This window comes from Podarcis muralis, chromosome 9 (assembly GCF_964188315.1).
Source record: "Podarcis muralis chromosome 9, rPodMur119.hap1.1, whole genome shotgun sequence".
Lineage (NCBI taxonomy): Eukaryota > Metazoa > Chordata > Lepidosauria > Squamata > Lacertidae > Podarcis > Podarcis muralis.
In genome coordinates, this window is record NC_135663.1 from 23148765 (window position 1) to 23175792 (window position 27028).

At 44.8% G+C, this 27028-nt stretch overlaps 1 protein-coding gene across 2 annotated transcripts in view; it reads left to right on the forward strand.

Moving 5' to 3' along the window:
- Positions 1-7221: 7221 nt before the first annotated feature.
- Positions 7222-27028, forward strand: part of ARHGEF38 (Rho guanine nucleotide exchange factor 38) — a 55008-nt gene continuing 35201 nt past the window's right edge. Inside the window, exons 1-3 of one of the 2 annotated variants that reach the window (XM_028744246.2) lie at positions 7222-7595; positions 16898-17088; positions 25009-25132. In XM_028744246.2, the coding sequence (XP_028600079.2) occupies positions 7394-7595; positions 16898-17088; positions 25009-25132 (517 nt within the window). In that variant the 5' untranslated portion in view covers positions 7222-7393. Of the gene's footprint in view, positions 7596-14098; positions 14168-16897; positions 17089-25008; positions 25133-27028 lie in introns of those variants that run through there. The other variant, XM_077933887.1, reaches the window with a different exon arrangement.

Below are 27028 nucleotides of genomic sequence, written 5' to 3' on the forward strand. Positions count from 1 at the left end.
TGACAGAAAGCATGCAATTGTGCCGATTACAAATGGGTTTAATGTCTTTCCAGGGGAAGAGGAGGAAATTCCTTTTGTCTATTTGTGCATATTAATTAGCTTATATTCACAAATATTTAATCCTGTTAACTTAAAAGCCAAGGGAGAGTAGCCAGGAGGCTAAAAGAGAACTGGTTGTGCCAGTTCAAATCTAGCCCATTGACCTCAAATCAGGATTCACATCTTCCAAAAAAAGCTTGTAAAAGTACAGCGACTCCTCCCTTTGGCCTATATATCTGCTCTAATATGTGTGAGAGAGATAGGCCTGTTTGCAGAGAAAATAATCCACACAGCATTTTAAATGCAAACATAGACCCTATAACAAATGAAGCAATGAAGCAAAAAGTTGCTGGGAAGCAAAGGTGCAGAGAGAATTGTTGCTGTCAGATCCAGTTTTGGACTTTCCATAGGCATCTGGTTGACTCCTATGAGAACAGGATGCTAGACCAGGTGGGCCACTGGTATAATCCATCAATTCCCTGTGCGGACTGAAAGTGTGAGCTTTCAGGTTGCATGCTAGGATTTAAGTCTGGATGTTTTTATTTTGTGGCTGGCCATTAAAGGTAAAGGGACCCCTGACCATTAGGTCCAGTCGTGGCCAACTCTGGGGTTGCGGCGCTCATCTCACTTTATTGGCCGAGGGAGCCGCCATACATCTTCCGGGTCATGTGGCCAACATGACTAAGCCGCTTCTGGTGAACCAGAGCAGCGCACGGAAACACCGTTTACCTTCCTACCTATTTATCTACTTGCACTTTGACGTGCTTTCGAACTGCTAGGTTGGCAGGAGCAGGGACCGAGCAACAGAAGCTCACCCCGTCGTGGGGATTCGAACCGCCGACCTTCTGATCGGCAAGTCCTAGGCTCTGTGGTTTAACCCACAGCACCACCCGTGTCCCATGGCTGGCCATTACCATGGTTTAAAAACAAAAGTGCCATTTAATTCATACAGAAGCCCTGTCCTAGCCCAGAAGATTGCATGTGCATATTCTTCCAGGTGCAGTTATTTCTGAAACATAAAGTTGCATGTATAATATTTCCTGGTTACTGACTTGGCTTCTCTGTGACCCCCCCCTCCCCCAGCATTAAATCAAATTTCGAAAATGCGTGTCCGCAAGCTCTGCTGATGAAATGTCCCATTCATTTATTGAGGTCATTTGGCCCCTCAAAACAGAGAAATCTGTCCCTTTCCTTTTCTGATTGCTTATTTTGGAAATATGCTCACCTGTGTATATACGCAATACACTTGCTTTTTGTATATGTATAAACTTAAGACTCCTTGGGGGTTGTTTCTTTCTGAAGCAAGAAGAATGTGCCTTCCTTTTCCCTGCTATTGTGGATCCTCACTTGGATTATCTCCTCTGCAAAGTCTTATAAAGATCATTAAAGGGAATATAACTTTGTTAAACCAACATTTTGCATAAACCTTTCAGCCATAAAATGCAACCGCAGTGGCTTCGAGAGATCAGGGCCCCTAGTAGATTTGCATTTTAAATTCCTTGCTCTTTCTTTGCGCAACATGCCATAGCATCAGATCAAGGGCAATGTGTCAAATGATACAAACCGCACTAAAGCCAAAGAGTTACTGATTTCCATGCCCTTTCTTTACCCGTGTTTTTTTGGCCAACGATGTTCCAAGACTCATGTAGCCCAAACCCATAAACTGGAGGGAGATGTTAGCTGGTTTGAAGGAATCCCAGGGTTTGTAGAAGATGGGGGGGGGGGACCTAAAGAGGAAGTGGTCCTCCCAAAGACAGCCAGGGAGGACTGAGCATGTTCAGTGACCATGAAATGCTGATTGACTCTGGGTAAGGGTGGGTAATGGGGTGGTGAAGAGGAATGGATAGGAGCAGCTGGAATCTTGAATGCCACACTGCAAGTTACATTCCCAGTGCATTTACTGAGCCTGTGGTTTGGCATACTCTCTGTACATACTGAGCAGATGTGAGGTCCACAGGGTGGCAACACAAGAGCAGGCCTTCTCTGTAGTGGCTCCCTGTTTATGGAACGCTCTCCCAAGTGAGTTGAGCCTGGTGCCTTCATTATATATATTTTAGGTGCCAGGCAAAAATGTTCCTCTTCAACCAGGCCTTGGGCTGATTAAGAGCCTACATCCTTTTAAATGTATCTGAGAAGGGGAGTGTTTATCTTGTTTTGTTTCACTTATTTACTTGTTTTTATCCTGTATTTTATTCTGTGAACCGCTCTGAGATCTTATGATGAAGGGCAGTATAGCAGTCAATCAATCAAATAAATATCCAATGTTCTCTAAATAGGCATGGCAAGCACAGAAACTGTATAATGGCTGCTAACCCCACTATGAGAAACTACTCTTAACACTGGAGCTTTGATTTATCATTAATAAGCAGCCAATAGGTGCCATATTTATTCCTTTGGCTACCTACATTTCTTGTTGCTTTCATCATGGGTCTGTTCTTATCTTGCCACTGTTAACTGAGGAGAAATTACATAAAAGTTCATAGGTGCAATGTTCAAAGTCCTCTGAAACACAGCCATGTATAGGTTTGGTGGTTTTGTTTTTTTTAATCACTCATTTCCACCTCTGTGATTTCTTCCTTGGGAGCTTTCCTGCAGCCAAGGGCTCATTAGAAAGGGTTCACTGATAAATGCTATCTCAAATGTATGCTTTCTGCAGAGCTCTAAAAGTTTGAAAAAAAGGAGTTGAAATGTTTACTTTTTTTACCCGTAGATTACTTCCATTGACAATGGTCTTCCGTTCGCAGTGACCTTGGTCTTCTTGTAAAACCCTGAATGGCCATGTAATTAAATTGTGTGACACAAAAAGGGCTCATTTCACAGTGATGGTGGGCAGAGAGCACAGCCTTTTATGTGTTAGGATTCCAGATTCAATCTCTTGTATCTCTCATCAGAGGATCTCAAGTAGCCTGGCTGGGAGAGATTTTCCTCCTGAGACTCTGGCGATAAGAACATGAGAAGCCTGCTTCCCTTATCTGGGGGCGGGGCAGTGTTGCAGACTGACACCCGGGACCCCCAGTGACTCAGATTGGGGGCAGAGGGATGCCGCCCACATCACTGAGACTCCCAGCTGTGTCACGCTGCTGGCCGACCAATCTGTACAGCCAGGGGGCGTGGCCACAAGACGTTTAAACTGCAGTGCAGCCGGGGGGCTGCCTCCTCTCGCCTCTTCACCAGATCTCCCCGCCCTCTTTTTAAGCTTTGGTATGACATGACCTTGCTATGGACATATGTCGGCCGCCATATTGATGGGGCCACTTAGGAATTTTTCCCACATGGCAAATTGGCACCAGCCATTTGGTTTTCGCCTACCTTGTAGCAATCGTCATAACTTTGTGCATTAGGTAAGCCTTTGTGATGGGAGGGGAGGTTGTTGCCTCTGCCTGCCCCTCCTCAATAAGGGTATCCCGTTAAAGGGGTCCGGGGGTGTGGATTCTGTCCGAAGCCTGTGCGTGGGCTAGGGCCCTGCCACAACCCCATTGGGGACCCTGGGGGTGCTCTTAATTGGGGGTGCTCCCCCTACCAGTGGTTGACCCTTAAGAGACTTAAGAGTGCAGGAGCCAGGATATAGTCTGGTTTCATCCAATGCCTAAGCCAAACCACTCACTATCCGTGTCCTTGTGTGTTTATTATACAGTAGACGCTCGGGTTGCGAATGTGATCCGTGCGGGAGGCACATTTGCAACCCGCAGCGTCATGTCTGCAGGTTGCGATTCGGCACTCATGCGCAAAGCGCTGAAACCCGGAAGTAACCTGTTCCGGTGCTTCCAGGTTCAGCATGGACCGAAAACACGCAACCCGAAGCATCTGTAACCCGAGGTATGACTGTATAAGGGAACTATGGGGCCTTCCTAGATCACTCAAAGGCCACCTATCTAGTCGAAGCATCCTCTTTCTCACAGCAGATCAACCCAATGCCTCTGAGAAGCTCACAAACAGGAACATGAGTTCAATAGCCCTTTCTTAATGTGGGAGTGCCACCACTCCCCACTTTCTCCCCCAGGATAGCCTTTGTACCCACGGATAGTTTTATTTCAGTTTTATTATACCACCCTTCATCTGAAGTTCACTGGGCAGTTCACAACATGCAAAATGAAAACAATAAAAACAAAAACAACCCCCTCCACAAAAACCCCCACATAGAATGTTAAACAGGCAAAGGACTCATTAAAGAGAAACGTTTTCATCTGATATCTAGAAACATGTTATAATAAAGGCACCAAGAGAGCCTCCTCGGGGAGAGAATTCCAGAAATGGGGAGCCACTGCAGAAAAGGCCCATTGGACCTCTTGTGGCATGCGAAGAAGAGCCTCAGATGATGGTTGCATATGGAGAGAGGTGGACCTTCAGGTATTGCAGTCCTGAGCCATTTAAGGCTTTGTAGGTCAAAACCAGCAATTTGAATTGGGCCCCAGTGCAGTTGGGCCAGGTTCAGTATAGCTGATGGTTCCACTTTTATTGGGAGCCAAGGTCAACTGTTGCACTGCCCCTTCGTATTGGGGCCCATCAGAAGCACCATTCCGAGAGCCCACTGAAGTCTTGCAATGTGTCTTTTGACAGTGAAATGTACTGCCTGGTTAGAGGTCTTTGAGCAGCAGCTGGATGGACACCTATGAAGGATAAGGTTATCAGTGGATTTCCTGCACTGGCAGGGAATTGGGCAAGATGACCTTGAAGCTCTTCCAAGTTTATGGCTCTGCCGTTGCGTTTTTTAAAAGTCACATTTGCATCATAACTGAGCCTCGGTTTGCAAAATTGCAAACAAATTGCAATCATTGTTAAAAATGCCCCAGATGTTATTTTCACTAGATTACAAAGAAATGTCCTATACCAATCAGAAGGAGTTGGCTGCAAAGGAAAAGGAACATTTGGTTTACCTAGCAGCTATCAGAGGCATGATAAAGGGACATTCACCACTGGAGATGCGGACAAGGATTAGCAGTGAGCATAGAACAATAACTACTGATACACTTGTAATGATGTTGCCTGGGAACACAACACCAATGTTTTCCGCTCGGAGACCAGCACCTGTTTCCCCACTTAAGAAAAAGCTATCTTATAAAAAGGAAATTCATATGAACATTAACATTGGCAAGGCTGCAGCTAACATGAGGACAGTGTGTGCTTCCATTGTGCGCGGGGAAATACATGGTTTATGCTCTTCCTCGTACACATAAGTGCTTTTTGTTGAAGCTAGTTGCTACATATTTCCGTGTCTCTTAGTATGCATCTTCCATCTGAAACCTGATTAGCTAAACAGTAACGGCCATTTTACTATCATTGATCGGATTATTTTCAACATCCTACCAGTAAATTCTCCATTTGCATCCACCCAAACGCTCATTCTCTCTGCAAATGAAAGATTTAACATTCTGGACAGGAATATTCGTGCTTTAGGCACTTTGCATATGGTCAGTGTTATTAAAAGAGCGACTTCCACTCGCTCTGTCTGTTATTGCCAGACCTAGTTTGTCCCTGTGGTGCTTCCATAGAGGCTTGTTATGTGAGCCAGAGAGATCCACAAGAAAGCTCTGCCTGCAATGAGATAATAAAGCATGTTCCTGTTACGAACTGACTGAGTAGACTGTGTTTCTATGATACTACACGGGCCATATTTTCTCCTCCCTGAGGTCCTCTTCCCTAAGGTCATTCTTTCAAGGAGGAAATGGGTACTGAAGAAGAAGTACTTCTAGCAGCAGCTGAAGCAACAGCTTTTGTTGTGTCTGGGTGGCAAAACATGGGTGGGAAGATGACTCCCCCACCTACATTTCACTTCCCTTCCCTGCCACTTTATTCACCTTATTCACCTTATTCTGCACCCAAGACTCCAGAACTGTCCAGGTGTGTTAGCATATCAAGAGTTCAGATTCCACTAAGCTAGCTTGCTGGTAGGCTTTGGGCCACAAGTTGCCATCTCTCAACCTCACCTACCTCAAAGGTATCTGAAGAAGTGTGCATGCACACGAAAGCTTATACCCAGAACAAACTTAGTTGGTCTCTAAGGTGCTACTGGACAACTTTTTAATTTTTTAATTTATTTCAACTGCATCAGTCCAACACGGCTACCTACCTGAATCTATCTCACAGGGTTCTTGTGCCTTAAGATCCTCATAGATGGGCTCTTCCCTGCATCCCATCCTGAGGACACTTGCCTTTTGTGGTGATGCTTGGAGAGGACCCTCTCTGTGGTGGTGCCCCATCTGCAGAATGCCCTCCCTTTAGCTGTGCAACTGGTGCCAGCCTTGTTAACATTTTGGAACCATGTCAAGACTTAAGTTTATCCACCTGGGCAGTTTAAGGGTTTTACTGTTTGACCTGCTCTGCCACTGTTGTCCTCTCTGTTGTTTATTTAGAATTGTATTGTGTGGGTTTTTAAAAAAATATATAGACAGATTGCACTCCAATCTACTATCTGTATAAACAGAAAGGCAGGTTTAATTTTTTTTTAAAAAAAAAAGAACAGTAATTGTGAGGATAATTGGGCAGGGTAACCTTGTATGCTACTCTCAGCGATTTGGAGGAAGGTCAAGTTTTGGTTTTTAAAAAGCATTTTTTTAAAAAAAATATTTTGCTCCTTGCAATGCACAGAACTTAAATGTTACAGTTGCTGATTATCAGAATACAAGATGTTTCAATTGAGTGAAGGGAATATATGTATAATTTTGTTCCAACCATAAAATAAATAAATGCAACCTTGTAATCATAAAAAGGCCTTGCAGCTAAGCATTGGATTGAGCTATAAAAAACATTGACCTCTATCTGGGTTAGTTAATCATGCCCTGAAGCATGATAATAGAGATGTTCTCACCTTGCCTTGCATGACAATGACTCAGGTGTCCACTGCCTGTCAAGTGTAAAGATATGCAAAGTCTCCACCTACTTCACCTAAAGGACAGGATATTCCGAGGGTGGAGAAGCAGAATTAAAACCATGCATGAGTTTGTTTTCACATAGATAAAAAGGTGTTAAAAAGAAAGAGATGTAAAAATGAGGGGAAGATATGCAAGTGAGCCTGCATGCTCCCGAAAGGGCCTTGCCAGCTGATCAGTCCCTGCTGCTATGCCATGCCCTGTGCTGCAAGTCTCTCAGGTAACAGGTGTCTGGTTCCCCAGTCAGTGTAACTAAAGGATGACCTCATAGGGGTGGAGCCCTGCTAGGCTGCAGAGGTGGCAGTCAGGTGAGCCAGGTAAGAAGTGGAACTTGGAGCAAGACAGCTGATCCATTGGAGAAGCTGCTCCATTCACCCAAGCAACAAGCAGGCAAACACACCTCCTGCAAGGGAGAACCAGCTTAGCTTTTCTACTCAATCAGGTTTCTTCCTTTTCCATCTCCTTTCTTTTCCTGCTCTGGTCTGGAAATGGACACCAAAGAGCCACCTGGGAAAGAAAGTGTGGGGGCCAGGAAAAAAAACTTGACCTTCATAAGGCACAGGCTGTACATGCTGGAGAGGAGGAAGACAGACACGGTGGTGGAGAGTCATATTTCTGGAGACCACAACAGCTCTGGGACTTTGAGGAGGAGTCAGTCCGACAGGAGTGAATACAACCAGAAATTACAAGGTAATAAAAATGAGGAGAGGAAGGGCTTGAGGCTGCAATCCTAACCCTACTAACCCGGGAGCCAGCCTCATGGAATTCAGTGAATCTTTACTTTTGAGTAGACCTGGCTAGGACTGCATTGTGACCCACATTTCTGAAGTACTGGTCTAACTATTGGAAAACAATTCCATACCAGAGAAGCTTGCATGATGGTGTTAGCTGTGATGGAAGGTGGTGAGCAGGTTAGATGTGGTGGGAAACATTTTTATGGAATAGATCTTATTAAGCACTTGCCAGTATTATTGCTGTTGCTGTTGTAAGAAATAGGTTCTTCACTGTAGCACCACTAAGCTAGGAAATACTTTGAAGGGAACCTAGCTCATCTCACGTTGAGGGGAAGTGCGTGATTAAATGCAATTTTGCGGCATTTTAACTGTCAAACTGCTCCTGCTGTAACACTTTGTAAGTAACACAAGGGGCAATTTTAATGCATTGAAGCCACGCATTGAAATATACAGACAGGGTGAGATATTTTGTATGCAGCCTTAAATAGTAGGAAGTGAACGTTTGTCTTGCGGGGTGGGGGGAGATGCTTTGATTTGGTTATTTTCTTGTTTGGATTAGGAACAGGTGATCTGAGACAACATACATTTTCCACCCCTGCACACCCCTGAGGCCACACATAAGTACAATGACATTTTATTTTACACATATATATTCCCATTGGGCAGAAGGGTGTGTTTTCTCTTCTGCAAACTGCAATCCCCAATGCTATTTATTGCACAGCTGTCTCCGTGAATTCAGCAGAACTCTGATCTCCCAGAGTGCAGGGAGAAAAAACATAGTTCCTAGGACTTGTAGCAGATTTGAAATAATGAAAATAAAGTGCCATTTCTGAGCAGGGAAAAGAAAAATGCAGAACCACCTGTGCATCATTAAAACGACTTCCTAGACAACAATCCTCTAAAAGAGGGTTAGGCTGTACGATCAACACGCCAGTTCTACATATGTTTACCTGTAAGTGTGCATAGGATTATCAGCAAAATGGTTTAAATAACTACAGTGAAGTTTCTTTTCGCCTCACTGGAGGAATGCAGTCTGTAAAACTACACTGGTAATACGGAACAGGTTTGGTTATGCTGCCCTAAGGCCATGTCCCCATAGGCTTTCACACACACCCCTTTCCAGGGAGAACTAGATCTCTGTGATGAACAATAGTCCGTGTTGTTCTTAGTCCCCCCTCCTTCCCTCCAGCCCTCTTAAAGGGTACTGCAGACACGGCATTTCCTTATATGCAAAGGCTACCTGGCAGAACACTTCGGCTGCACAGAACATTCTTCTTAACACACAAGGAAACGGCATGTGTGCATTTGCTTGGTGTGTCAAGGGCAGGCTATGTTGCTCTGCTATATATACAGACCCAGTGTCGGCAGTGTTCTGCCCACCCCACCTTCCACAATACCTATTCAGTAATTCCAGGACGTACTTTCATGACATATGATCTAGTTCCTGGTGAGCACTAAATATGCCCCGGAGCTTACGTGCCCGTTGGACCTGGCCCAATTTGCATGGGAACTAGATTTCACAACTTTGCCTAGCCTGTTAGTGGCATTTTGTAAATTTCTCTCGTTTGATGTCGGGTGCTGAATACGGTTGACCTTGCCATTGAAACATTAGACTTTACACTGCAATGCTATGGTTCTATGATTCACAGTAAGCTTGTTTTATTGTTCAAAGAGCATTGCCTATCAGGGCTGTCATTCCATAAAAGAGAGTCCAGTCATTCATTTGATCACATGAAAAATCAAATAGCCCCATAGTGTGGGTTCCCTTGATCAAGATGCCCCCAGTGGATAGTTCCCCGGGAAAGGAAGCCTCCCTTGCTTCCCTCACTTCTGGCTTCAGTTGCTGGATACCAAGAGAGGACAAGGAATGTGGATGTTTTTGCTCCTTCTCTGTGCTCCTCTCACTGCTCGTCTAAAGAGGGCACAGACAAGCCAGGAGGGGGAATAGCAGGGCCAGGAGACCCCATGAATTGGTATTGCTTCCCCTACTGGGGTGTGAGCATTAGCCCAATGATGCCAATCCCCAATGGCCGACTTGAAGTCTCAAACCTATAAGGGCTGCATGAATATGCATATAGGTCAAGGGGCGGAGTCTGCTGCTGTATACTGCTCGGCCATGCACATCCCATTGTGTCCAATGGTGCTTTAAATACTTGCATTTTAAAAGTAATGCAAAACAACATTTTTAAACCTGTGGCTTGATTTGCCGGAGTGCCTGTTTTAGTCAATCAAGATGTTTTCAGGCTACAATCCTACACATGCTTCCCTCTCAGTTAAGTAACTCAATAAGGGCTTGCTTTTGAGTTTCTGTAGTATATACCTGCGTAAGATTGCACTGCAAATCCAGTGAACAAGTGGGACTTTCAGCAAAATGCTGCGATGTCTTGTTCAGTGTCTGAGCCAGCCAGCAATGCCCTCTTCAAGGAAACTCCATTCCACCCCCTCCCTCCAACAGACACTTAGCCCTCAGTGCCCACTGAACATGCTCAGATTTGTTGCTGGGTCCCTGCCTCTTTAGATAGTACTTGTTGAGTGTGTGTGTGTGTGTGTGTGTGTGTGTGTGTTGCTGCAAAACTTTGGGATTCCCCTCTCCAAGTCAGCTGATCTCTCCCTCTTGTTTGAGATGGGATGGGAGAAGAACCATTTTGGTGATATAAGGATTGGCACCCGCAGAACAAGCTGGCTGTTAGTATATAGGAAGTTGCAGTTCTATTGTTGTTGTTTAGTCATTTAGTCGTGTCTGACTCTTCGTGACCCCATGGACCAGAGCACGCCAGGCACTCCTGTCTTCCACTCCCTTCCCAATTTGGTCAAACTCATGTTGGTAGCTTCGAGAACACTGTCCAACCATCTTGTCCTCTGTCGTCCCCTTCTCCTTATGCCCTCCATCTTTCCCAACATTAGGGTCTTTTCCAGGGAGTCTTCTCTTCTCATGAGGTGGCCAAAGTATTGGAGCCTCAGCGTCATGATTTGTCCTTCCAGTGAGCACTCAGGGCTGATTTCCGTCAAAATGGATAGGTTTGATCTTCTTGCAGTCCATGGGACTCTCAAGAGTCTCCTCCAGCACCATAATCCAAAAGCATCAATTCTTCAGCTATCAGCCTTCTTTATGGTCCAGCTCTCACTTGCACACATCACTACTGGGAAAACCATAGCTTTAACTATACAGACCTTTGTCGGCAAGGTGATGTCTCTGCTTTTTAAGATGCTGTCTAGGTTTGTCAGTTCTATTATATATGTTATAATATACTTTGTTGCCTGGGTCATCTCTCCAAGACATAGACAGAAACACACACTCATACCTGGATAAAAGTCAGATCCAGTAGAATTAAATGGAAATTTGCATGCTTTTACATGAGGTCTCAAAAACAAACAAACCACAATGCTGGTCATTGCAATACTAACTTCTTTGCATAGGTGGCTGTAGGATTTCCCCCCCAGAAGGAAGGGGTGGACTGGCAGATAAGTAAAACACTGGGGGATGGGGGAAAACAGGCTAGTTTCTCACCAGAAAAATAAGACAACTAGTGCTTGTATATTTTGCCTCATCTCAGGTTCTACAAATGATAAAAACTTGTTCTGGATCCCCATGATTCTTTGTACCGCATCTCCTCCTCCATCCATGCATCTCTGAAAAGTGGTGTTGTTATCTGTGGAATATTCCTTATTGAAATTTAGAAAGTTGGTCCTCCAAGAATGTTTCTGAAATCTCTTTCAGTGGTTTACCAGTGCTGCTGTTGGACACATCTCAAACTTTCCCCTTTTTCTACTTACTTTGACAGGTTAGTGTAATTTAAGTGGATAATCACCATCTTCAAGCTGGCAGTGCACTACAGAGGTTAGAAAAAAAATACCACGGGTCTGTGGGAGGTGGGGTATATGCAACCCATCAAGGCAGCGACTTTCTTTCCTAAGCTAAAGTTTGTATAGGGCAGGGCCTTTTTTCCCATCTCTCAGCCCTTATGGATGCTGATTCTTTCTTACTGGTTGCCGAATTTCCTTTAACTCTGGAGGTTCTCCGTGCAGGTCAGTCGCACTTTCTCTTCAATGGATTTGTTTCCATTATTGATGTCCTGCTGCATGTGTATATATAGCCCTTTTTCCTCAATAGAATCAAGTTACAAATAGGAATACAACAGCCTATAATGTTGAGGCTATAATTACATAGGGGGGGGAGGGACCAGCAGGTAGGTAAAAAATATGTTCTATGGGCCTTTATTTCTTCCCTTTTCATATTGAACTCTTTATTAACAAGACACAGCATTGTTCTTTTGGGTAAAAAAAAAAAAAGGTAAATTTAACTGAGGTTACAGTGACTACTGATTTCTTGCCCCCCGAAAGAGGAAGCAGAATTTCCAAGCAGGCTCAGTAACAAACTGGGGGAATCATAGCATTGTTGGAAAGGAACACAAGGGTCATACGTATAGTCCAACCCTCTGCAATGCAGGAATCCTTTTGCCCAACATGGGGATTGAACCCACAACCTTGAGTCTCATAAGAGTCTCATGCTCTACCGATTGAGCTAACCCATGGCCAATAGAATTCTTTCGACACAGGTGAAAAGAGCTCCTTGGATGAAGGGCAGGATATAAATTTAATAAATAAATTCTGTGACCACTATTCTTTGGAGATGCTGCAAACCCATCCCACCCCAAATTCCACCCCTGTAACTTTCAGAAATGACTATTGCAGAATCCATACAGGGATCCTTTTATGCATTGACTTCAGAAATTATCACCCAGTGAGAAGAGAAAATGGTCATCTGAATCCACCAGAAAAACAATTCACCGTGAGGATAATATTTCATATGGGCAATTTTTCTTTCTTTCATTGAGCTCTTTCAACACTCCAGAGAGCACTCGGTTAGCAATTAAAAGACTCTATGGTCAGGAAATTGAAACCAGATATTTCCTGGAAGGGATGCCTCTTTCATATCTATTGCCAAAAATATAATTCATTGGAAAACAAAAACCGGTGTCTGGAGTTTGGATTGCCTAATCAATAATCTGTCACTGGACCTGATAGTATCAGAGCACTCTCAAATTTGGTGGCAGTTCATGCAAGGTCACAGAGACTATAATGTTTCCTCTGTTCAAATACTCTGGAAAGCTAGATACACACGTATTTTTAGAACTTCTTTATGCCGAGCAAAACACGTTCAGGCGCCATCTACGCTATGAATCAGTATCATACCGCTGTAAATGCTTCTCCCAAAGCTTCATGGGAAATGTAGTTTGATAAGAGTACTGAGAGTTGTTAAGGATACTCCTATTCCACTCACTGAGCCAGAATTCCCAGAGTTCAGTGGGAATAGCAAATCGACAGTTAAACTACTCTGAGAATTGTAGCTCTGTAAGGGGAATAGGGGGACGCGGGTGGCACTGTGGGTTAAACCACAGAGCCCAGGACTTGCCAATCAGAAGGGTGGCAGTTCGAATCCCCGCGACGGGGTGAGCACCCATTGCTCGGTCCCAGCTCCTGCCAACCTAGCAGTTCAAAAGCACGAAGTGCAAGTAAATAAATAGCGGGAAGGCAAACAGTGTTTCCGTGCGCTGCTCTGGTTCACCAGAAGTGGCTTAATCATGCTGGCCACATGACCTGGAAGCTGTACGCTGGCTCCCTTGGCCAGTAAAGCGAGTTGAGTGCCGCAACCCCAGAGTTGTCTACGACTGGCCCTAATGGTCAGGGGTCCCTTTACCCTTTACCTTTACCTAAGGGGAATAGGGGTCTGCTAGCAACTCTCAGCACCCTTACCTAACATGCTACCAAGGTCATTGTGGCAGATCTGACCCCTGACCCTGCTGCCAGCCCCACTGTGGCACTGGCAGCCACATTCCTATCTGCCACACCCCTGATGGCATAATTTGGGGGGAAACAGCTTTGTGGGCCAAATTTTATCCCTGGTGGGTCACGTTTGGCCTGCTGGCCTGGATGCTGGACTAAATGGACCATTGGACTGGCACATCTTCTTATGTTCTCATGTCCAGCATCATTGCTCCTCTGCCTTCCCAGAATTCCAAGTAGCCGTGGGGTGGGGAAACATGGGGGTTGGCTGTGTGGCTACAAAAGACTAAATGCGGCATGGCTCCAAGGCACCAAACGGCAATCTTTCAGCTGGCAAGCACATAAGCCAGTAAGCTTTGGCAAACCAGGTGGTTCCATGCTCCCCCCGCAAAGGAAATATTCAAATAATGGCCATGTGTGTCTGAGTCTTTTTAAGTGGCATGTAGCACAGCTGGGTGCGCTTTCTGAAAGTTTGCACACTTAAAAGGGCTTATTTAAATCCTTGAATGGAAGAATCCATGCAGTGGAAAGACTGGAATATCCACACTCCTGGCGGCAGACCCTCCCTCAGCCTGTCCCCACACTGCCCCCAACACACCTCTTGCACGCTGATGCATAGAGAGTTGCTGCAGAGTTTAGAGCTGCACAGCTTGCCAAGGGCTTTGCAAACACACACACACACTCTCCTGCCACTCTCTCACTCAGAGAATCACACACACACACACCCCCATTACACCTGTGGAGGTAAGTGCAGAGATTTACCTTGCATGACATGGGAAATGGTTTGCTTTTTACTATTCTTTTTATTATTCTAATTTTTCCAATATACTTTTTTTTTATTTGCAAAGGACACAGGTAGCTTATTTGGCAATGTCATCCCCTCGGGGAGAGCCTTGCAGGCATGTAACCCGACACCACCAAGGACAAGCAAACCACCGAGCTCCTATTGTATTGCGTAATGGCAAGGAGCCAAAAGCAAGGCTTCCCTTCCCCCACATCCACCCTGCTGTGGATGCAAATGTCTAATTGAGAGAGGTGGGTGTCTGGTGCTTGGAGTACATGCTTTTGGGTACATTACTCCAACTTCCATGCCATTACTATCAAATCAAGAGTAGGATGCGCAAGCTCTTGACTTGGAACGTAGAAGCCCTCGACTGAGCTAGTTAGAAAACAAATCACATTATCTGTAAAACACAGGGGATCGAAAGGAAGGATGGTCTCTTATAGGGGACAAAAATGACTGCTGATTGGTGTGTTTTCATTGTTCTGAGTTTTACAAAGGTATTTTTAAAAGTTATTGTTGTATGCATGTTTATATTTTGTTGTGGATTGCCCTGGGCTGCCTAGGGAGGAAGGATGATCTAGAAATGTGACTAATGAGTACATAAACAAATATACAAACAAGAAATACTTTGTGGCTGCATCTGTCACACTGATTCTATGTTACCTCTGAAGTGTTTTTTTTATCCATAGAAGATGGATAAAATGGATAAAATTCTATGGATTTTTCTACACCACCCTCAAAAGCTAGTAATATTAAATAATAATAATAATAATAATAATAATAATAATAATAATAATAATATTATTATTATTATTATTATTATTATTATTATTATTATTATTATTTATACCCCGCCCATCTGGTGGCTTCCAACAAAATATTAAAATGCCGTAATACATCAAACATTAAAAGTTTCCCTAAACAGGGCTGCCTTCAGATATCTTCTAAAAGTCTGGTAGTTGTTGTTCTCTTTGACATCTGGTGGGAGGGTGTTCCACAGGGTGGGCGCCACTACCCAGAAGGCCCTCTGCCTGGTTCCCTGTAACTTGGCTTCTCTCAGTGAGGGAACCGCCAGAAGGCCCTTGGTGCTGGAACTCAGCAGTGCAGTTGGACAGAGATCTGATTTCCAAGGCCACACTAACCCCCTTTCAGTGTTAATGGCAGCACACTGCATCCAAAGGGGGAACTGGCTTCATTTCATATTTTTAATTCGTGCAGTATAACATTGGGAACGTTATTTGTGAAAACAGTCCTTGTATCATTTATTTCTGTAGTGCAAAAGACGTGTATGGCGCTTTATAAATAAACTAGACAGGTCCCTGCTCCAAGAAGCTTACAATCTAAACTCAGATTGTGAGGGGAGGGAAGAAGCAAGGAGATGAAAATGTGCAAATGAAGTTAGACCTGCTTAGGATTCCTTTCATCTGGAGGATGAATCATAGAACTGTAGAGGATCATCTAGTTCAACCTCCTGCAATGCATTCACCAAAAGATAGAGAGGGCCGGGTGGTTTTTTAAATACTTTTGTTGCACTGGCAGGGCAGAGAGATTGAAGCAGTCTCCTCTTGTGCTGCTGGACCTCCTTAAAAACCCAAACCAACCGTGGCCGACCCCTTCTCCAGTCCTGCCCTATTTGGGGGGGGGGGGGGCTTACATTGGCCACCACCAATGGGAATGCAGCAGTGGTAGCCCATTCATAGCCTACGCCATTAGCAGACCTAGCTGGGGTGTGCACAGAGATGCTGGCACAGCCAGGTGGAAGGAAATTGCTGCATCCTAATCCCCTCCATCAACTCAAATCAAAGGTTAGGATTGTTCTATAATGCGGGATGCGGGTGGCGCTGTGGGTTAAACCACAGAGCCTAGGTCTTGCCGATCAGAAGGTCGGCGGTTCGAAACCCCGCGACGGGGTGAGCTCCCATTGCTCAGTCCCTGCTCCTGCCAACCTAGCAGTTCGAAAGCACGTCAAAGTGCAAGTAGATAAATAGGTACCACTCCAGCAGGAAGGTAAACGGCGTTTCCGTGCGCTGCTCTGGTTTTGGTGTTCTGTTGTGGCAGAAAGCACGTCAAAGTGCAAGTAGATAAATAGGTACCGCTCCGGCGGGAAGGTAAATGGCATTTCCGTGCGCTGCTCTGGTTCGCCAGAAGCGGCTTAGTCATGCTGGCCACATGACCTGGAAGCTGTACGCTGGCTCCCTCAGCCAATAAAACAAGATGAGCGTCGCAACCCCAGAGTCGTCCGCGACTGGATCTAATGGTCAGGAGTCCCTTTACCTTTAACCCCCTCCATCAGCTCAAATCAAAGGTTAGGATTGTTCTATAATGCAGCAAATATGAGCTGATAGCAAACTCAGAGTTGTCCTAATGGGGTTTTTCTGCTGTTTTCTGTAGAAAAGGGGGGTATCCTTCCTACCACTCTCATATATATCAAAATGATGTGAGTGGCTGCGTTTGAAAGGCAAGCCAAGCCATGGTTTACTGTGTTGGAAACACGCTGAGGTGATCGTCAGGCTCATATGCTTCCTCGTACTTTCCTTTGGCACGGCTGTGAGAAGTTCATAAGCTTTTGCTTATGACAAACTACGATGGAACTTCACCTTGGTTTGTTTGAAAGCAGCAAAAGTTGCTAGCCCTTACTGATATTTTTAAAAAATAAAGAAAAAAACAGAAGTGGTGTTTGTTTCTTACAGAAAAAATGGCACCACAAGCCGGGTCCTTGGGGCCAGTTGGCTCACCCCTGGAAAGTGAAGAACAGCTGAACAGGCGTCTGATGGCTAGAAGGCACAAGATAATTACAGAAATGGTCCAGACCGAAAAAGACTATCTCAATGATCTGGAACTGTGCATCAGAATAGTGATCGAACCCTTGAGAGGAAGGCAGGTAAGGAAGTCTTGGGTTATCACAGCTATGTTTTGGTAGGGACAAGTTTCTGATAAAGATATTGATTCAGTATTACTCTGCTCAACAACAATGAATAGTGACTGAATTCACATTAAGAATTTCCTTTGCTTTTGTCCATGTTCCTCTGACTTATTTGTCTTTTTTAAATTTTATGTTACCTGAAATATGCTTAATACCAGGCTTTTGGGACAGTGCAATGGTTATTTATTTATATAAATGTTTTTATTGGTTGATTGTAGTTTTAACTGTTTGCTATATAGGTATTGAATTTTGCAATTTTATTCCCCAGGGGTTTTTTTGTGGAGGGTGGGTAACAAATATGTTTAATACATAAATGATAAACAAATGTATTCCTCATCTAGTGTACTCTGAGAGAGATGAACCAATAGAGAAATCTTACCCTACTGTCATAAAACGCTTGGGCCTCCAGATGGTGTGGGACTCCAGCTCCCATCAGCCCCAGCCAGCATGGTTAATTGTCAGCGATGATGGGAGTTGTAGTCCAGCAACATCTGGGGGACCACAGGTTCTCCACCTCTGGGTCAGAATATGGTGGACGTGTTCCCCATTGTTTTTGGTTGTTGTTTTTTGCTATTGGGGGGGGTGCGGCATTCCACCATTGTGGAGACCTTGATGGGTGGAGAGCTCTTGCCAGTGATCCTTCTGTTGGCTCTAGCCAGTGCTGGGCTCTGAAATGGAGCGTGTCAGCTGTGGACCTCCTAAATGCATTCCCCTGAGAGGGACCTGAATCAGAGTTGCTGTAGCTAATGTTCCCATCACTCTTCTTTCAAATGGGGGCATTTGTAAAAGATCTGCTGGGCTGAAATGTTTGGTGAATCTGCTGTCTTCTGATCTGCCAAGCTTCAGATGTGTTGGCAGATCTGCTGTATCATAGACACATCCTACCTGAACTACCTGACATCCTACCTTAGGATTGCTCTAGCTTTTTCTGGATTAGACACCTTCTGAAGGTTAGGATACTTTCTTCTCTTGGCTATGAGCAGCCAAGGCAGAGTTGAGTTTGAATGGATGGTGGACAGGTGAGTTAGGGGCAGTAGAAAGGGGTAGTCATTCACTGCCTGGAGTGAAAACCATGGTATGTGCTCAAAGGTAGTGTCGCAGCCTTGACTGAGTTCCATTGCTGAGCAAGCACAGGTTAGGAGCCTCTGAGGAACATTTGCCTGAGAGCAGAATCCACATATAAAGCCTGACAGCCCAGAGGTCAAGTATCCTGATGATCACAGAGCCAAGGGTCGAGATGGAGACCAAGGTACGGCTGGGAACCACAGGCGTTGTTTCTGGCATCTGACTGCTGCTGAGAGCTCCGTTCAAGAAGCCCAGAGCCAGCTGGTTCTCATCAGTGCCTCTTCTTATGTGAAGGCTCATCAGTTGCAGGTGGAGTCGCTCCAACTTCATCCCCTTCAGGCTGCTGTTCAGTAGGCGAAGCTGACTCCTGGCTCATGACGGGTAGTGTCATGACAGACAGGTAGTAAAGCAGAAGTGGGAGGCCATTTTCAGCCAAAGGAAAGCATTCCCTTCCAGGCCCCCATGGGCCAGAAGCAAAAGGAGAAGGAGAAGAACATGTACATTATATGGTTGTACAGTAGGCTAGTTAGTTTCTACATACACACAGACAGACCCCTTTCTGCCCTCAGTCCAAGCAAGCAAGGGGCATGACCCAGAGTCCAAGGACACGTCATTGCCAGGCAAGAGCACTCAAGGAGAGTGAGAAGCAGGGCTTGTGAAGGGCTGAGGAGAGAATATGATGTGGAAAGAGCCCTGATCTCCCACCTATGGGCTTGAAGTGGAGGCCAAGGAAGACCTAAACTAGAAGAAGAGGAGGAGGAGGAGGAGTTTGGATTTGATATCCTGCTTTATCACTACCCGAAGGAGTCTCAAAGTGGCTAACATTCTCCTTTCCCTTCCTCCCCCACAACAAACACTCTGTGAGGTGAGTGAGGCTGAGAGACTTCAGAGAAGTGTGACTGGCCCAAGGTCACCCAGCAGCTGCATGTGGAGGAGCGGAGACGCGAACCCGGTTCACCAGATTATGAGACTACCACTCTTAACCACTACACCACACTGCCTCTATCCCAGACACCATCGCAGGCCCAGCCTACAAACATTTGTAGGCCAGAGGTGAGGGGAGGCAATGGACTATCACTGTTATGCTTTCCCCATATCTCTGCAGTCTTGAGCAGATCCCAGAAAGCCCAACAACCATCAAGTTCCTTCTTCAAGCCCTAGCTGGCCCTACCAGTTTTGCGGACAATGCGATCCTTCAGCAACATTCTTTCTAAAGCGCTGCACCGTTCAGATAAAGTCACCACGGCTCTGTGGACAGCAACTGTGGGAAAATACTTTGCCGAGAAGCAGAACAAGTCCCGAGGGACTGTGGTTTAGACAGCGAAGCTAATGGAAGTGCTTACTACAATTATATCTCTCCATGCAGATTTTACTCCGCCGCTCTGTTGTTCAGCAGGGGCTTCAAAGCTGTCTAGCTACCATTTAGACGGCAACATGCTGTTGTTTTCCCAGAGCTATCAAGGCAAAACCCTGTTGGGAATCCCAGCATGCTCTGCGGGCAGGAGCTGTTTTCACCTGCTGGAATACAGCAGGAGTGATGGACTAATTGCAACTTGTCAATGATCTGCACCACAATTGCACTCTTATATCATAGCCCACCTTGAAGCCTTGGCACAGAGCATCCACAACTGTGTCATGTTACAAGAATACCTCTTCCTTGACGCAACTTTTTTGGGGAGGGGGTGTCGGTCCAGTATAACTTTGAAACATATTTTTGCTGATCAGAGAAAGCTCTATTTAAAACACCAACACCTAACATGCTGACTTTTCTTTCTGTCTCTGGGTCAGTGCAGAAGTAATATGTTGGCCCTTAACTGAAACTAAGAGATCTTGTGCACCCAACTAAACATGTAAAAGGAAGTCCTTCTTCATCCAGCCCTTAGTTAAACTATTGAATTCCCATGGATGGATTTAAAATAATCATAACATTGGAATTGACATCCCAATGGGAGTAAGACCCATTGAATTCAGTGGTATTTATTTCTGAATTAACTTCCTACACGCTGCATGGGATTGTGCTGTTAGAGGGACTACGGCCAAACCTACAATTTGACAGTTGTACGCTCTGTTCGTTTCTTTTTAATAAAGTGGCTACCGACTTATTCTTCTCAGGACAAATCTCAGGAAATCTGTTATTCTTGAATGAAGAACAGAATTGAGCTGAGACTGCTTTGAAGTTTCTTATGCACTGAAAATGTTACTGGGCTCTGTAATCAAACATTACTCCCACTGGCAATTACTGTGGTGTATGATTGTTCCCATTACTACAACGTGCAATTTGATTCTTTAGGGCTGTATTCTGAAAGCGGCTGGGTAAATACACAGTTCTGTTACTAATGAATACTAATGGGCAGGCATGTTTGAAGGTGCTCACCTATCTGCCAAAATCAACACTATTGTTAGCGTCATGCATTGCTCCTTGCTGTACGCTCCACGATTTTTGCAGGCTGAGTCATTCTCCCTTCATCTTAAAAGGCAAAAACAGATGGGGGCAAAGGAGAGCTGGATTGTTGTTTTCGAATGATTCCAAAGGAACTGTTTTTGATGGACAGCAACTGAGAGCATCAGAGAAGCATGCTGGATCAGGCCTGGTCTTACAGAGACCCACCAGAGGCCAGTGAGAAACCTACAAACAGGATTTCAGCACAATGCACACTCCATGTTCCTGTGGTTTCTAGCAACTGGTATTCAGAAGCTTTGCTGCCTCCAGCCATGGAGGCAGAGAATGGCCACCATGGATGGCAGCCATCAATAGCCCCTCTCTTCTGCCATGAATTTCTCCAGTTCTCTTTTATTTATTTTACTTATTTTAAATTTTTATTGGTTTTTCTTTTTCCAACATAACACAACCCCCACCCCCAATACACAAATCCACCCTCATTAAATGTGAACATGACGTACAGTGAGTCTAACATACAAGAATACAAACAACCAGATAAAAGACTTCCTTTATCCTGTATCTGGCCTCCTTATTTACTTCTTATAAACTGTTTCCTTTATGAATAATTATTAAGATTTTTCTAATTATAAAGTAATGGTTGTGAGGGGTTACTTGTGCGTAAATGGCCTGCGATGTAGTTAGCTTGCCTGCCCAACCATGCTTAGGGTCAGAGCTCGCCCTCCGTGACCTGTTAGTCACTTGCAGAATCCGTCAGTGGGCGTTTCTTGAACCTCTTCCAGCATAAAAGCTGTTTGACCCCGAGTCTCCTCCTATGTTCCCTGCGCGGAACGCGTCTGTGCAAGTAAGGGGAAGGCTGGGGCATGCCAGCGCTCTCTCCACTAGTTTCGGGTGAAGGGTCTTGGAGCCCTGTCTCCAATTCCTCCATCTCCCTCTCTTCTCTATTGGTGTTACCTTGAATTCCTTCCCCCATGCTGGTCCCCTCTCCGGCATCGCTCGGGAGCCCTGCTTCCGCTTCTCGCTCTGATGTCAGTTCCCTGACATATAAGTTAAATATCCACAAAGTCTCCTGCAGACATTAATCGAAACAAGTCCAGGTATGTATTTTAGGGCGCTGTTTTGTGAAGTATTCTCTGCATTTTTCCCATGCTTTTTGAAACACTTGTCTAGGGTGATCTCTAATTGCATCTGTTAATCTAGCCAGTTCAATATACCGTATTTTTCGTCCCATAGGACGCTCCGTCCCATAGGACACACCTAGTTTTTTTGGGGGGAAATAAAGGAAATTTTTTTCCCTTTATTTTCCCCCCAAAAGCAGGTCGGGGAAACCAAACCAGGTCGAGGAACTGCGGGATGGCGGCGTTGTGCCTCCCTGCTGTCCCCCGAGCTTGTGGGGCTGGCCGATGTCTGCCCAGCGCGAGGGGCGCTCTGCTTCAGGGCGCCCCGCCCGTCGGGCGGCAGGCTGCTATCCGCAGCGTGGGGAGCCCTGCGTTCCCCGCAGGGTTGCCTAGGCTGCGGATGTGTTCCCAAAGGGCCGGGCACTCTGCTTTCAGGGTGCCCGACGCTCCGAGAAGCAGGCTGCTATCTGCAGCTTAGACAGCCCTGCGGGACCTCCCGCAGGGCTGCCTAAGCTGCGGATGTGTTCCCGAAGCGCCGGGCGCTCTGCTTTCAGGGTGCGCACCGACCCCTCTTGTGCTCCAAGCTTCAGCGAAAGCCTGCATTCGCCCCATAGGACGCACCCAGATTTCCCCTTCATTTTTGGAGGGGGAAAAGTGCGTCCTATAGGGCGAAAAATACGGTACTCTACCAGTTTGTCTTGCCATTCCTTTTTTGTTGGCACAGTTTCTTTTTTCCAGTTTTTAGCAGTTGGGATCCTTGCTGCTCCTGTGGCATAGAGGAATATTTTCTGATCTACTCTTGCTATACCTGTGTCCGTTATCCCTAGTAGAAAAGCTTCTGTATTTTTCCTAAAGTTATACTTAAACATTTTTTTAAGCTCATCATATACTGTGTTCCAGAAGCTTTTGATTTTTTTCACAGGTCCACCAAGCATGTATAAGTGTCCCCTCTGTTTTTCCACGCCTCCAGCACAGATTTGTTTTTGTCTTATACATTTTAGCTATTTTGGTAGGTGTTAAGCACCATCTATAAAACACCTTGATTAGGTTTCCCCCTCAATACTTCACAGGCTGTAAATTGCCAGTTCTTTCTCCATAGTTCTTCCCATGCTGTTAAGTTAATGGTTTCCCCAGTATCTAAAGCCCACTTGATCATTACCTCCTTGACCTGTTCGTCTTTGATCTTCCACTCCAATAATGTATCATACATTTTTGATATTACCTTGGTTTTGTTTTGTAATAACACTTTTTCTAATAATGAAGGTTCATTTGAGAAACCATTTTTCTTATCTGTCCTGAACACTTCGTGCAGTTGATGGTATTGGATCCAACCCATAAGGTGTGGTTTAATTTCCTCATAATCTTTAATTACTGATTTATTTATTGTCTTTTTCCTTAATCAGATCTTTATATGTGGCCCATTCTAATTCCATATTTTTCTTTTTTATTGTAATTGCTTCAAGAGGTGCTGCCCACCATGGTGTTTTTGGTTCTAGAAGATCCTTATATTTTGTCCATGTTTTATATAATGATTTCCTTATGACATGATTCATAAATCCACTGTGTACTTTCCCTTTTTCATAATCTAAATATGCATGCCAACCATAACAATTATTAAATCCTTCTAGATCTAACAAATCACCATCTTTAATACAATCCACTCTTTTAGCCAATTTAGACAGACAGCGTCGTAATATAAATTTAGGTCAGGTAGCGCTAGTCCACCTCTATGTTTTTTATAGATTAGAAGTTTGTGTTTAATTCTTGGTTTTTTATACTGCCATATGGATTTGGATATCTCTGTCCATGCAGATAGAGATGTCCTCTTTCTGGATTTCCAACCAGGATGCTAGGGCTTTTATTATTACTTCTTCGATATTCTCATCGTGATTTTCTTTTATTCCTCGAAATCTCAATAATAATAATTCTTTTTGGTTGTCCAGTCCTCTTTTAAAGCCATCTAGGTTGGCAGCCATCACTGCCTCATGTGGGAACAAGTTCCATAGTTTAACATGTGCTGTGTGAAGAAGGGCTTTCTGTTACCTGTCCTGAATATTCCAACACCTGTCAAATTTGTACCTATTTAGGTTTAACTTCATTAGATTTCTGATTTAACTTACAGCAGGGCCAGCAAAGTGGGATGCTCTCCAGATGTTACAGCTCCCATCATCCCTGACCATTGACCATGCTGCTGACATTGATGGGACTTGGAGTCCGACAACAGCTGGAGGGCACCACGTTGGCAATCTCTTTATAGATTTTAGTGATTTTTCTCATCTTTAATTTTGCCTTTACACCATTGCTTTGTTTTGTGTGTTTCTAAGGGAGATTCTGAGGGATGCGGGTGGCTCTGTGGGTTAAACCACAGAGCCTAGGTCTTGCCGATCAGAAGGTCGGCGGTTCGAAACGGGGTGAGCTCATCGTGACGGGGTGAGCTCCTGTTGCTCAGTCCCAGCTCCTGCCAACCTAGCAGTTCAAAAGCACATCAAAGTGCAAGTAGATAAATAGATACCGCTCCAGCGGGAAGGTAAATGGCGTTTCTGTGCGCTGCTCTGGTTTTGGTGTTCCGTTGCACCAGAAGCGGCTTAGTCATGCTGGCCACATGACCCGGAAAAACTGTCTGTGGACAAATGCCAGCTCCCTCGGCCTATAAAGCGACTGGACTTAACTGTCAGGGGTCCTTTACCTTTACCTTTTTAAGGGAGATTGCCTTAAGTAATAGAATAAATCAAATGTATAATTCCTCCTCCTCCTCCTCCCCAATTGTCACAAGTTGGGTTTTACCATCTTTATGTCTTTGGCAAACGTTTGAACAATGTTCATCCCATATCCTGTGGGGTGATTGGTTAGCGTGTCTGGCTATTAGCCAGAAGGTTGTTGGCTCGAGCCCACCCAGGAACAGCTGTGGGCAGGATTCCTGTATTGCTGGGGGTTGGACTAGATGACACTTCCAATTCTACAATTCTATGATGGACGAGTATCATTGATTTCAGTAGGTCTGCTCTGGATCCAACATATATTCCAATATTTCCTTTCGCAAGGCATCCCCGAAGGAATATCTCAAATAACTGTGTATTTAATCAATGAACTGTGTCAGCCCGAAATGTATTAATTGAAGAAAAACAACCAATGTTGCACATGCAAGCCATTGTTCCACATGAGAGGATTAATAAGAAGGCTTTGCTGAAACTGCATCTAACGGCAAAAATGGCATAGCAGGGGAGGGTCAGCAATAAACAGCATCCCCTTACTATTTTCCCCCCTGACTGTTGCTGTCCAACATTTGTGTTTCACCAGATTGCTAGGCTCGATGTGGACGGCTTATTTAGCAACATTGAATCCGTCCATCAGATCTCAACCAGGCTGCTGTCATCGCTGGAAGAAGCAACGGCGGACGTGGAGCCGGCCAAGCAAGTAATCGGTATGTTTGCTGTCTTCTGTGAGCTCTTCGAAGCTGCACAGAATAATGATAATGCAATAAAACGCGCATTTCCCCAGCCCGTGCTTTTTCCCAAGCTGCCATTTCTTTCAATAAATAACTGGAGGATAAAAAAAGAAACAATTAGCGTTCAGCAAAAGCAGGCCCATAATCATGAGGCCAGCTGTGGATTCATGCGGCGTGGAAAGTAACGATCCTACATGCTAAAGACATGGGGAATAAAAGACGACGTTCGTTGGTCGTCTCTTAACTGGAATGTCTCTTTGCTGACAACATATAAAGTAGAGATAGGGAACCTGCAAGTCTCTAGGTCAGAGCTTTCCAAACTTTTCATATTGGTGATATACTTCTTAGACATGCATCATTTTGTGACTCAGTAATTCAGTTTTGCTAGCACGACACACCTGCACACTGCTACTAACACATTTGCGTGCCGTGACACGCGGTTTGGAAAGCTCTGCTCTAGATGTTGTTAGGTGCCATCTCTCATGAAGAAGAAGAAGAAGAAGAAGAAGAAGAAGAAGAAGAAGAAGAAGAAGAAGAAGAAGAAGAAGAAGAAATAATACTAAATGTATACTCTGCCCATCTGGCTGGGAAAACCACAACAGAATATTAAAAACACGATAAAACATCAAACATGAAAATCTTCCCAAAACAGGGCCGCCTTCAGAAGTCTTCTAAAAGTTGTGCAGTTCTTTGTCTCCTTGATATCTGAAGGCAGGACGTTCCACAGGGGGATCACCACTACCAAGAAGGCCTGGTAATAATAATAATAATAATAATAATAATAATAATAATAATAATAATTTATTATTTATACCCCACCCAACAAAGTACTAAAATACAGTGGTATATTAAACATTAAAAGCTTCCCTAAACAGGACTGCCTTCAGTTGTTTTCTAAAAGTCTGGTAGTTGTTCTTCTCTTTGACATCTGATGGGAGGGTGTTCCACAGGGCGGGTGCCACTACCGAGAAGGCCCTCTGCCTGGTTCCCTGTAACTTGGCTTCTCTCAGTGAGGGAACTGCCAGAAGGACCTCAGTGTCCAGGCAGAATGATGGGGGTGGAGATGCTCCTTCAGGTATACTGGGCCAAGGCCATTTAGCCAGTGATCAGGGATGATGAGACCTGTGGTCCAACAACACTTGGAGGGCTACAGGTTCTCCCCACCTGATATAATGCAAGTTTTTAATCCACATGTGTCCGAATAGTACTAGAGTCAAATGGACCCAAAGCAGCTGTGCCTCACCTAGTCTTCTGTTTCCAGCATGGATGGGGAACCTTCTGCTTGGGTGCTGACTGCATCCCTCCCTCCAAGCCTCTCTTCCTCTCCCCAGGCTGCTCCCCTTCCCCATCCAGACCCCTCTCTTGCCCTGCTTTGCACCCTCCTTGACTGCTTTTGCCTTGACTGTGTCTTTGAACTCAGACATGCTTCCTTCTTGCCTAGAGATGTAGGTTAGAAGGGATGCATGAATAAATTAGTCTTTTTCATTCCAGTTGCTTTCAGCCAAGCCTTCTAGGTTCCCTAGAAGGGAAAGTGGCCCTTGGGCTGAGAAAGGTCTTCCACCCCTGATTTATATCAAGGGCACCCTAAGGTTAATGAGTAACATCTCCCCGCCATCCACCCGCCTTCTATTTAGAGACCAGGTCATTTTCACCTTGCCCAACAACTGCTTTCTCTCCTCCTTGCTTCCCCTTTTGTTTTTTCAGCTTAACCTCCAGCCTGATTCAGACTTTCGATGGACTTGAAAGTCTGTTAACTTCTTTGAAGTGATCTTTGAAGTGGTTCCTAAGAAAGATATTACTTTTAGATTGTTTTTGTCTTAACAGAACATGTTGGCTACCTAAATTATTATTATTTTTTTGCTTATTTTCAAA